Here is a 12,430-nt window from a genome sequence, read left to right as displayed (position 1 = left end):
GTGAAATATCTTTAAGCCCTTAACAGTTGAGGACAGTTAGGGCCCGATCCTGTTTCTTTTGAAGTCCGTTCCAAAATCGACAGAAAAGCGACCAGCATCAGATCCTTTCCTCAGCAAATTAGGGGGAAAATTCGAGGAGCACCGTGCACATTTGCAGCACTCTCGCTTTTATTGACGCTTATCTTTTCCTTGGTAGCAAAAGTGGGTGTGGGGTGGACTTGGATTCAGAGATCACTGCTTGCAGCTCTTCGCTTCAGAGCGCTTGAATACGAATCTGTAGATTTAGCTCACTGTGCTGTTGGGAGTAAAGAGAATGCAAGTTGTTGTGGCGTCTAGCTTCATCCGATCTCCCCTTGTCTCCGTTTCTTTCCTGTCACTCCCTCTCCTAGTGACTTACATATTTCTTGGTTTTTCTGAAGCGCTGTGCTATCTGTGTGGGTCTTTCTCCCTTCGTGTCATTAGCTGCGTGACTCAAGAGAGACAGAGAACATGCCTGCAAACCAGCACGTCTGGGGGCTGGGGGGGGGGGGAATTGGGGTTAAAGAGGGTAGTGAATCGCCAGTTATTCGCCCATGCTGGAAATGCAGTGTCTCTTTTAGTCCTAATTGAAACCAGTTAGCCAAAGCATTGGCTGTACAGTAGTCTCTGTATAAAACCACTGAGCTCTCTGTGTGTCTGGCTGGCTCTGGCACGCTGACTGCAGCTGTCTCCAGGATTCTAGGAGCATCGTGCGGACAGGACGTGTGGACTGCGTTCAGAGGGGCCGTCTGTACACAACGGTTAAAGAAACTTGTTTCCGAATCGGGCCATCCATCATTCCCACTGACTCCTGTGTCTACAGCCCTTTATGAATCAATAATGAGTCGGGAGATAGAAAAGTAAATATGCCGGGATGTCATTAGTGCCCGCTGAGCAAAAGCAGGGGTAATATTTAACCCTTTCGCGGCAGGGGGACGAAAAAGTGTCTCGAGTCCAGGTTTCATAAGCGCCAGGGGAAAGCAAACAGATGTGCAGGATGAGGGAAGCCCAAGAGGAAAGCGAAGCATGGTAACCAGCAGCAATCTTGGGAGAGCGCCGGTACAACTTCACTGGAACCCTTGCTGGTTCAGAAATAAGCGGGGTCAGTGTTTGTCTGCACCAAGGTGTTGCATGCGTGGAATTAATTTGTATCCGCCTCAGCACAGACCACGGAGAGGCCATCTGTATAGAGCCACACTGGCGATTCGCATACATTGTTTTTAAGGGTGACCGTCTCTTACTGTCCTCACACAATTCCCCCTTCTGCACTGTTCGGCAGTCTGCCTGCTCCTCTTCTAACCACACCTCGCCACGTGTGTATTGAAGGGACTTCTCCCGTCTGTGCTTGGTGACTGATCTGTGGGCTATTTTCCTTGTTAGCTTTACAAAAATATATACGCACAACTGAACATCATTTCTCTCATAATTCTTCTTTAAGTCTTCCAACAATGTTACAGAAAGTTTCATGTTTAACCCCCCGCCCCCACCCCCCAAAATCCGTATCATTCGCATCTCCAAAGAGCGGGGTGGCGTGGTGGTGGTTTTACTGATCACACGTCTCAAAGCAATGGGTTCCTAACGTGGCTCGTTCCTCCTGGTGAAATAAGGAGGAAGGGAGCGCTAGCTGTGAGCTTGTCGGAGCCTCAGAAGATGCCCGCAGAGCATGAGAAGTACCAAAGCTCACACAGCTTTAATCGGGTGCAGCGTGTTTCTCATGACACGGGAATCAGAGATGCTGCTATCTGATTGTTTCAGGGGACACCCCGCGTCTCCAAGCGCAGCTGGGTTCAGTTCTAACCAGAACGTCGCATCCCTCTTCAAAGCCAGTTGTGTGTGCAAAGGTGCTTTGCACTAAGTATACACCCGCGCACACCCAAGCGATCGAGCTGGAGCTCCCCTCTTAGTCCGCTGTGGTGCTGTTTTAATTTTAAATTGGTAGCTCTTTGGTCACTTTGGTACTTCTACAAGTCTGAGCAGTTTTTTTTTTTAATCAGATAAATTAAAATTCATTCAGAGCACTGAACACTGCATAGCCACTTCCTACATAAATGGACCTCTGCCCCTTGAACCTTTCCACTGACACAGTTATTCTGTGGGAATCCAGCCCGCTAAAGCCACTATAGTGCTCCTCTCAGGCCTGTTTTCCTATTTTTTGTTGTTCAATTAGCCCTGGTGATTTATTCAATGCATGCATGAGAGGACATTAATATGCGGTGGCAGTTCCCACAAACAATATTCCTCTCAGGCTTTCTGCAGCCATAGATTGGCAAAGAAAAAGGCAATACATGGAAAATAAGGTTCTGACATCTTTTCTGTATAACCCACTGTCTCCCTTCCCAACGTTAAAAGGAAGGATGACATTATATTCCTGCAGCGGTCTGTGCACTGAGGTGTTTGGGATCAGACTGCTGCCCCTTTTTAAAAGCTAAAATGCTTCGCTATCATTTAGCTGGTCTTCCTGCGTCTGACAAGGCAATGATGTGTATGGGGCTTAAGGGAGGATTTTGTTGTGGAGTTACTGTATTTGCTTTTCATTTTTCCCACACTCTGTTCTTAACTGATTTGTTTTCCAAACATGCCGTGTGTCATTCCTGCAAGGGCAGCTTGCTCTCCTTGGGAAGGGAGGATAGTTTGGGGTTTTTTTTTAAAGATGGATTTAAAGTTAAATCCCCTGTTCACAGTTTGAAAGTACCAATCCTCAACCTTCCAGGCTGCTGCTGCAGCTTTCCTTGCAACTTTCTAATTCCCACACCAAGGCGCTGGGCAGAACATAGGCTGGCTGCAATTGACTTAGATAAATGGTCATCATCCACTTTGGACTTTAAAGCAACTAATTGCTTAGCTGTTGGGATAGTGGCGATGTAGGGGCTCTGGGGAAGAAGTAGAGCGGCAGTGTTGTATTCTCGCTCTGTTACTGAACACAAGGAGTTAATATCATTGTCATGTTTCAAAATGCAGGAATAAACAAACTGGGCAGATTGAGAGGCGAGGAAGACAATGGGAGGTGGAGTGTGCTGCCCGGATCCTAGAGGGACCCTATTGATCACGCTTTTAAGTTCTAAACCTTTTAAAAATGTTTCGTTAGAGCATTTTAATAATGACTGATTTCTTCCCCAGCCCCCACTATAGTTCTCAGAGGGAGACATGTTAAACTTAATGGGCCCATGGGCTGCTGCATCAATAACTTTAAATTATCTACACATCCACAGTGCGAGCAAGGGAGTTGCTTCGGAGGAGTGGGGGAGACTGTTTCGCAGGGAAAGTACAGACCCTTTGAAACCAAGCTTCACAGAGGGAGCCTGGGAAGTGTTTGAAAGGGAAACTCTGCACAACGCCTCCACTGCCAGTGAGACCTTCAGCTCTTGAATGTAACAAGCAAGCTGCCACCGTTCTAAGGTTTGCTACGGTGAGTCCGTACAAGTGTCCTCAGTAAGAACCATCCTGCTGTTGGATGCTGGATTTGAAAGTAGCACGTTTAGCTGCTTTAGCGTCTATCCGTGCACAGTAAATCCCATGGCATTGTGTTAGAGCAGAGTTTGAAGCCAAAACTACAGTGTAGCATAAACCATGTTAAGGGTTAGAGATGGATTTTTGCAACTCTGCACAGATGTGTGTGGAATGGTGACCCTCGTTGTAGAATTAAAACAACTTCCAAAAATCACTTAAAACCAAATGATGCATGTCAAAGATCAGCTTAGCTGGATCGTGCCCTTTTGATATATATTTAAGGTCCAAGAAAGTTTAAACACAAGACATTGGAGAAGTAAACCCTTCAAAGAAATGCCATTTCAATTATTTTAATAAGCAAAATAGGAAACAATTTTAATAACCAAAAACAGAAACCAGTCTGAATAAAACTACAATAGACCAGGTTTTTTAATATTTTTCATATCATAAGCAGGATTTGAAATTGATCCCTTCAGAACTTTACATGAAATAAAAACAATTTTTTTCGCTGCTGCAATGTTTTGATTTCAACACAGTTGAATCAGTAAAAACCAAAGATCGTTTTCTGATGCATGACTAATATCCACAATATTTAAAACTGCAAGCACCATGCTGTTCATTACAATCTTGTTATTACTGTTAATTTATAAACTAATACAAACTTAAAATGCATCTGGCCAGCAGTGCCAGCAATCCTAAAAGGAAACTAAAATAAGTTTTCATTTTGGTATTTTTGTCAGTGCAACGTAAAATCCTTTTTCTGACCTGCAGGAGGAAAAAAAGTAACACCCATAACACTCCAAAGAAATTTGGCTAAAACTTTTGCTGCATGGGGAAACAGAGAAGCAGATTAAAAATCATTGCAAAATAATACACTTAAGTTGCAGTATGTCTCTTTAAAAAACATTTCAATTTTCTATACATTCCAAGCCCTTTCATCTTCTGTTGCCATTGCTAAACCTAACTGAAATCAGAACTGGAACATGTCGTTGTATACTGTTCTGCCTACAGCGATTGCAACTGACTCATGTCATCCTGTGTTTTGGAAATCAAGCATCAATTGTTTCTTAAAATAAAACACATTGTAAATTCTTTGTTTCCTGAGTGTATAATAAATCAGAGAAAAATATAGCCAAAGCTATGAGCACTGCTGTCTGAGAACTGTCCTGACGTCAAAATAATAGGGTCACTGCCACTTAAGTTGTGGAGTAGGATGTAGCTGCTTGTCTGCTGGCCCTTTTCACTATTATGACGGCCAGGTGTGTCAGTGCAATCGAGTTGCTTTTATTCTGCCCCAACAAAAACCAAAATGAAAACTAAAGAAAAAATTACAACTTAAAAGTGCACCAAATATACAAAGTTGTTTTCTGAATGCAAATGCAAAATGCCCATAACGTTTATTATCTCTTTACTTTAATAACAAACCATATAACCAGCCTGATGAAATGTTATTTTGTCTTCCTGTGCCGTGTGATGTGGCAGATATTTACAAGCTAACAACTATAACAAAACACAAAACAAAAAACCCCAAACAAACAAAAAAACCCAACAAAAACTGCACAAGCAGTAAAAAGTTGATAACTTGTGATGCTTTTCTTATCAATGAAACAAAGCTATGAACGATGATCAACATGCTAAAGTTAAACAAGAAAATGGTACAAAATAGAAATTATTACCATACATGTCCAGCATGCAGGATTAATATTTTTAATGCAGATTTTCGTATTTTTTTCTATATAATCAAGCAGGCAATAAAACTGATGTTTTTTCTTGTCTCGTACTGAATGTCCCATCTGAGTCCCGTAACTACTTCTCAAAGCAGGCAATGTATGAAGGGTTTGCATATATTGTCCTTCCCTTATTCTCCTTCCCAAGCAGGTAGCATGTGCAGGAGATGCTGCTGCGTGAGTCTTCTTTCCTTTACTCCCAAACAGGTAATATGTGATCGATCGCTTGTTCATTGTCCCTTTTTTAAAAAAACAAACAAACCACAACGAGCCCACACAGTTCTGAAAGCAAGCGATCTATAAAAACGCTTGACGTGTCCTTCCTTTCTTCTGTTTTCTTTAGCTGGCGAACTAAAGATAAAAAGTTGCACATCTCTTTCTCTCCCACCTCCCCCCTAGCCTACTTTTCACAGCTAATCTAGGAGACAGGATGCTGCAAGTATTAAGTCTCTCTTCTTCCTCTCCCTTCTTTCTCTCTACTCAAGCAAGCAGATGGATGGAGATGTCAGAGGAGGATGGGGGAAGCGGAGGGGCGGGGGGAGGAGATCGGGGGGGGTTCTGTGTTTAAAGGACTCACATGAAGAACTCGGGAGAAGATGGGTTGTCACTGGTGGATCCGGCCTCCCTGAAGCCATTGCTGGCAAGTTTCTCACACTTGAGCTTGTAGGCATCTCTTTCTCTGGCCAGCCGGGTCACCTCTTGCTTGAGCTGTTCCACCTGCTGGATCAGCTGGGTCTTCTCGTTCTCCAGGTGGTGCTTCTGCTGGACTCGCTTATACCTGCAGGACTGGGCATAGCCCCTGTTCTTCAACGTCCTCCTCTTCTGCTTGAGGCGGATCACCTCGTCCTTGGTGAAGCCCCTCAGGTGCCTGTTGAGCTCCCTCACCGACATGGAGACCAGCTGTTCGTCCGAGAACCTGTCTTCCACGCTGTTGGAGGAAGGGGGCTGCTGGTGGGCGTTCTGCAGCTGCTGGGAGGAGGTGGAGGAGGTGGAAGGGGTGGGAGACGCCTGGTGGTGGTGGTGGTGGTGATGGTGATGGTGGTGCGGGTGCCCGCTGTTGACCAGGTCCTCGTGGGTGACCCCCGGGTACTGGTGGTGGTGCTGCTGCTGGTGATGGTGGTGGTGGTGGTGGGCCCGGAAGCTCTCAAAGCTTTGGAGCTGCTGGGGCATCTGGTGGGACCCGATGAGGGCTTCCACCGCGTCCTCCGGGGTGAGGCTGAGCGTCTCGGGGTTCATCTGCTGGTAGCTGTTGGCCATCCAGTACAGGTCCTCCAGGTGGGTCTTCTGCTCCGTGGGGCTGAAGCTGGGCGAGGAGGGCACCGAGCTACAGGGCGTGCTGATGGGGGTGGAGGAGACGGAGCCGGCCGGCTGCAGGCGGGTGCAGTGGCGGCCGGGCCGCTCGGCTCTGCCCAGAGGCTCCTTCTTCACGTCGAATTTCATCAGGTCGAAGTCGTTGACGTACTCCATGGCCAGGGGGCTGGTGGGCAGCTCGGGTCCGATGCTCAGCTCGCCGGCCATGGCTGTCTCGCAGGCACCTCTGGGCTGGAGCGCTCACTCCAGGGCACCGTCTGGGGGGAGAGCTGGCCGCGCTCCCTCGGACTCCAGGTCAACTTCGCGGCGGCGGCTGCTGCGGGCTGGCGGAGGGCAGCCGAGCCAAGCGGGCGGAGGAGGCGGAGGCACCCGGGCCGCGAGGCGTGGGGTAGCGGCGTCTGCAATGCAATGCAGGCTGCAGCGGCTCCCACGGCTAAGAAAAGCCCACGGGCGAGGTGGGAGGCAGGAAGCGGCAGGAGCCTCCCCTCCGCAATGCTGGCGGTGCAGCCTGGCCTCTCTTGCAAAGGAAAAAGCAGGAGATATTCTGTGCCCCGGCGGGGGTCGGTTTGTAAGTCCTGAGCCTCGTCGTCCCCGTCCCTCCCCCGCCCCCCGCTCCACTGCAGGAGCGGAGCCGGAGCCCGCTGCAACTTTCCAGGCAGAGCAGCGGGCGGCGTGTGCTGGAGGGTTGCTGCTGGGTGGGTGATTTTGGTGGCTGGAGGTTTTTTTTTTTTTTCGCTCGCGATGAAGGGAAGGGGTGGGGGAGGTGGGGAAATCTTGTCTCGGCTTTAGCTGCCGCCTCCAGCTCCTGTTGTGCAGCTGTGATTTGCGAGACAGCCCCCCTGGCTGCTTATATTCCTTTCCCGATGACACTCAGGGAGAGGGGGCTGGGACCGCCAGGCAGCTTCTCCAATGGGAGCTCGGCCGCGGAGATCCTGGGGCTGCCGGAGGAGGGGCCGGGCTCCCACAATGTGACAGCTCCCGACGAGTCAGCTGACTAGCAGCTGGAGAACAAGACCAGGCAGCAACTCCAAACCTTTCTTTTTTTCTTCTTCTTTCTTTCTTTCTTTCATGTTTTAATCTTCCCACTTTCTCTCCCCGATCTGCTCCCCCCCCCTTTCTGTCTCCCTCTCCTCCCTTTCTCTCTTAGCCTGTGTAATTCACAAAGAAGAAAGGGGCAGGGGGGGGGGCAGATCCAGCGCATGTTTCACTCGCTGGCCATCCCTTTGTTCTAAATATAACGAAGTCCCTCTGCCCACTCTGTTTTGTGGGAGTGGGAGGAGGGAATGGTTTGAGGGCAACTTTTAATTGTCCGCTTTCCAGGGGCCCAGTCAAAACACTTAATTTGTTGGAGGATTCAGCCATGATCGCTGCGTGTGGGGGGGTGTGTGTGAGAGAGAGAGAGGGTTGGGAAAAAGACGAAAATAAAGAATAGTTGCCCACAGTCGGTGTGTGCCAGCTGTCGTTATATAATCGAAGAAAAGCTCAAGTTAAAAATACCTCCCCCCCAGGAAAGCAGTTAGCGCTGGCCCAGACTATTGCAAATATCGGGGCGAAGGGGAAAATGGACGGTAATTACATTTCAGTTCTAAGGAAGATCTTTGATTTCCTCTTCTGCTCCTCGAGTGACTGCATGCAAAGAAGAATCGGGTTGTAAGATTTTTTTGGGGGGGGTCCAGTAACAGGACTGTGTTTTTGTTTGAACATTTTGTAACGATTAAAGGAGATTAAGGCTTTTTTTTTAACTGTTTTTACGCTCAAACAGACATAAAGGACGACCCCACGTGGCCGTTTTGAGAAAAGCACCAGCTAGAGGAGACAAAAAGAGGAGCACAGAGAATTACAGCTGAAGATGTAGAGGGGGGAAAAAAGCAAATCGGTGCAAGAGGAACATAAACAAACAAACAAGGAACATTTCTGCGATAATGAGCTTTACCCTAGACCAACAGTGTTAATGTCTCCCTTTAAACCCCCACCTGGAACACAGAGAACGTGTTGAAATGATCATTCTCTACTTGAGTCTGCCGGGTTTCCTTCCTCCACCTGACTCTTTCGACATCCACAGTAATAATACCACTGTCATTTTTCTGCCTGTGTCATTATTCAACTACTTAGTTTCTGATGCGCACACAAAAGTCCAGGCTGATTTTCAGGATGGACAGAGACACCTTTCAGGGAAAAAACGTGGTGGTACTTTTTTTTTTTTTTTTTACCCTCCCCTCGTGAAAAAGATTCTATTCAAATCCCAAACAGGGAAAAGCAAGAGTATTTAAAAGTAGCCCCAGGGCTCGATCTCAAGTCTGTTGCAGCACGGAAAGAGTTAAATGTAATATACACTCGGTGTTTTTTTCAGCTCGAATCCCAGTGGTTATTTCTACTTTTCCAGCCCGGGCATTAGACAAAGATGCGACGACTTGCTTTATTTGTGTTCCGTTTAAAATGAACCATACACTGGGTCGCAGACAGAAATGCAGAGCACCGGCTCTCAACCCGAAAGAAAGTTATAAATATCCCAGTTAGAACAATCAAAACTTCGGGGACAACCCAAAAATTCTGTGGGGGGCGTGGGGGAGAAAGTTGGGAGAGGATAATGCAATGAAATACCACCTTAGTATTAGGCACGTGTGTGTGTGGGTGGGGGGGTATTTTGTGTGGCAATGAAATGTCCGCTCGTTTCGTCTGAATTTCTCCAGTTACATTTGCAGTATAGATAACACCCCATCCATCAATAACGCTTCAGATCCCTGGTGTGGATCCGCGGTTCAGTCTTTAACCCCCTCTCTTCCCACGTACACGATCCAGAAGCTTTGCCCTCACCAGGGGGCCAAAGTGTACCTCGGCTGGTCCCGTTCCAAATCCCAACCCGCGTTTCATCTTAATCACATATGAGCAAATATAATATCTCCCCCCCCCCGCCCCCGCAGCTTCTCCTCTGCTCTAAACTCCTGCAGGCAGGCACAGTGGGCAGGGAGTTGACGCTTGTTCCTTTCTAACTGGGGCTGATTCTAGTTGGCAAACTAGCCCTGCTCCTCCTCCTCCGCGAACGCGGGGAGATCCTGAGTTCGAATTCAGCCGGCTGGCCTTCAGGCGGAATGCTTGCGCCGTGGACATCCCGAAACCGTGGCGCGTTGCTTTGTTGTTTGACGGAGGTGCTCGGGGATACAAAGGCGGTGGGGAGGGCTCTCTTTCAAAGGGGTAAAGGTTCGGAAGGCCGGTGGGCTCTCCCGGAGCACGCTGGACACAAGTGGGAAAGTTTCCTAGGGGGAGAGTTCAGAGGCGGCAGGGCAGACAACCCTGCGAAGAGTCTCTCCTAGCTCTGGCACTGGCTTAGGGCTTTTACGCTTCTGCAGCGGGCTCCAGTGTGAATCCCTTGGGGCGGGGGGTGATTATTTAGGTACTGCTGGGTGCCCTGTGACGGCAGCATTTTACCTGAATGTTAAACATTACCATTGCCAGGGGTGGGAGTTAAGGTTGCTTGAGAGAGGAGGGGAAAATCTGCCGAGCATTTCGAAGGTGTCGTTCATTTAAAGCAAAACCTTTCCAACGCGCATCAGGCGAGGTGATACTTTCCCGTTAATGACGGAGGTATATTCGCAAGGTGGAGCTACTGCCGGACGGAGGAAGCGTTGATCGGATAGCTCTCTATCCATTCATACAGCTCAGCTTGTCGCTGTGTTAGGTTCGCTTTGCTTTACCGTTTAAACTTTAATCTGCCAATTGGTGCTGTAGGTTCACGTCGAAGTCTATATTCGCCATCCTATAATATCTAGGGTCTATTTTACTGCCATTAGATACTCGCACGTTAATGGTACAGAAACTGCCTACCAGATCACTTGTAGCATTACATCACTTGGCTAGAAAAGACCTTTTGAGCCGTGATTTAGTTGATTGTGGACTTTGAATTCAGTCATCAAACCTTAATCAGCCTCAGACCTATGCATGGGGGAAATCTTCCCTTTGTCTGACCCCGTGTAGCGTCAGGGCTCTGAAGGGAGGTTAGACAAAAACCATACGCAGAGCAAGAGGACTTGTGAGAGGAGAAGCCTGCAGACGCTAGACCAGGTCACCAATACACACCTGAGAGAGGGGTCCTCTGCCCTAGAGACAAGTTACTGAACAACCCAGCGGGGGAGTGACGGCCAGAAACAGCCCCCTCCGACCCCTAAAGACACTGCTGCAAAATGTTAAGCATGCAACACTTCAGTAAGAAACTTCGGAGCTAATGCATCGTCCAGTACCCTCGCTCAAGGAACAATCATTCGATCACGAATGTGATATGGACAGACTCCAGTGTATGACTCGCTGTAGATAATATACAGGTCTATACTGTAGGGGGTAGGCTTGAAAAAAATAGTAATTTTGGAGCTTTACAATTTTTTTCAGGGTATAAAATGCTCCGTCACTTAATAAGCACGTTCAGCAATTGAAACCCCAGACTAAATAAAAACCTAATTGTGTAGGAGTGTGGGGGGCGGGGGGCGGGGAAGGAATGGAAATTTACTCCATCTGTATGGCTTCATAGCCCGGCTATACACATCGCATCCCCCCCTGAAATCATAAGTGCAAACTTAATTCATCGTGACCCATTTCAATGCCAAAATGTGGTGGTGATTTTAATACCAATAAAAATACAGGCTGAGAAGGGGCATATATTTTAAAGCATATTCTGGCGGTTCGTTTCGAACGTGCCTTACTGCTTTCCCCGAGTCAGAATCACGAAGAGTTCACACCTGGTTATTTCACTCCATCTCCGCTACACCGCGAGACGAAGGTGGGAGGAATTCAGAGCCACTGCAATTGAAAGGTCGCTTTTTAAAATCTCGTGCAGATACACACCTCAATCCGTGTGGTTTTTGGCTGAATCATAGATTAGACATTTTGTTACGTTCGCAGCCCTAAATTCTCTGTGTTAGGAACACGATGGACCAGACATTCAATAGGTTCAAAAAAGTAAGAAGCAAAAACCGATTGAAAAACGACTATAAAATCACTCTTTAAAAATACCCCTCTATCCCTCTGCTGCTAATTTCTGAGCGCTTGCTGATTGATACATTTCGCCCCGAAGAAGGATTTCCCCCATATAACCTATTAGTGGGATGTTGGGTCTGAAGTTAGTTTTGTGAAGAAACAAAAACGGGCAGGTCAGAAACTCGGCTCCGTTGGGGAGGTGGGAGGGAAAGGACGGCACTTTGCCCCCTCGTACCTCTTTTCTTTTTTTCTTTTTTCAAAATTTCCAAACCTGCCAGCAGACACCGTGTTGTGCGTTATGTTTTCCTGCGTACGCAGCAAGGGACCTGGTTAATCATCTACTGCAGCTACACGTGCATCAGAAAGCAAAGGGGTGATGGTTGCTTGTTTGGCTTAAGGGCGATGGCCCCCGAGTTTAGGGTGAAATGACTAATGGCAATCGTAAATCTTTTTCTTTCTCTTTTTTGCTTTTCTTTGCTGGGATTGTCAAAATAACCGTCTTCGGGAAATGTCTGTCCTGCAGCTCTGCAGTATAAAACAGGCTATTGTACTGTCCTGGGTGAACTGAAACCTCTCTCGATTTTAGCTCGACACAATTCCGTCAAATCCCAATGCTAACTCTAGACACGGTTTGCAGGTGGATCTGTGAGAAGGAAGTGGAACAGGACTTCGGAAGGGTAGGTTTTCTCAAAGCATTGACACGAATTAGGAGACACGATTTTTGGCTGGAGAATAAGGGGATGTTGCAGCCCAAGCGGACCAGTATTGCGTGTGATTAGTGCATTTGACTTAATGCTTCAAGTATAATTAAAAACAGGAACGCGTCTGTTTTTATAGGGTGGTTTTGTTTTTGTTTAGAGGGGAGCAGCCCATAAATGTGTTTTGTTGACGAGCCATTCTGCATCACTCCCATGTTGTTGTCAGCGCTGGCCAGAACACACGCAAACTCAAGGGAATCAGTC

The 12,430-nt window shown here is 47.6% G+C and overlaps 1 protein-coding gene across 1 annotated transcript; it reads right to left on the bottom strand.

Annotated features, from left to right (window-relative positions):
• Window positions 1-5,391: 5,391 nt before the first annotated feature.
• On the bottom strand, window positions 5,392-7,517 carry MAFB (MAF bZIP transcription factor B). Its single transcript, XM_074970215.1, has one exon. The coding sequence runs from the start codon at window positions 6,708-6,710 to the stop codon at window positions 5,766-5,768; it is 945 nt and encodes a 314-aa protein (XP_074826316.1). The 5' UTR covers window positions 6,711-7,517; the 3' UTR covers window positions 5,392-5,765.
• Window positions 7,518-12,430: the final 4,913 nt, after the last annotated feature.

This window comes from Natator depressus, chromosome 13, assembly GCF_965152275.1.
Source record: "Natator depressus isolate rNatDep1 chromosome 13, rNatDep2.hap1, whole genome shotgun sequence".
NCBI lineage: Eukaryota > Metazoa > Chordata > Testudines > Cheloniidae > Natator > Natator depressus.
Note: the sequence above shows the minus strand (reverse complement) of the source record. Positions and strands in the feature narration are given on the sequence as shown.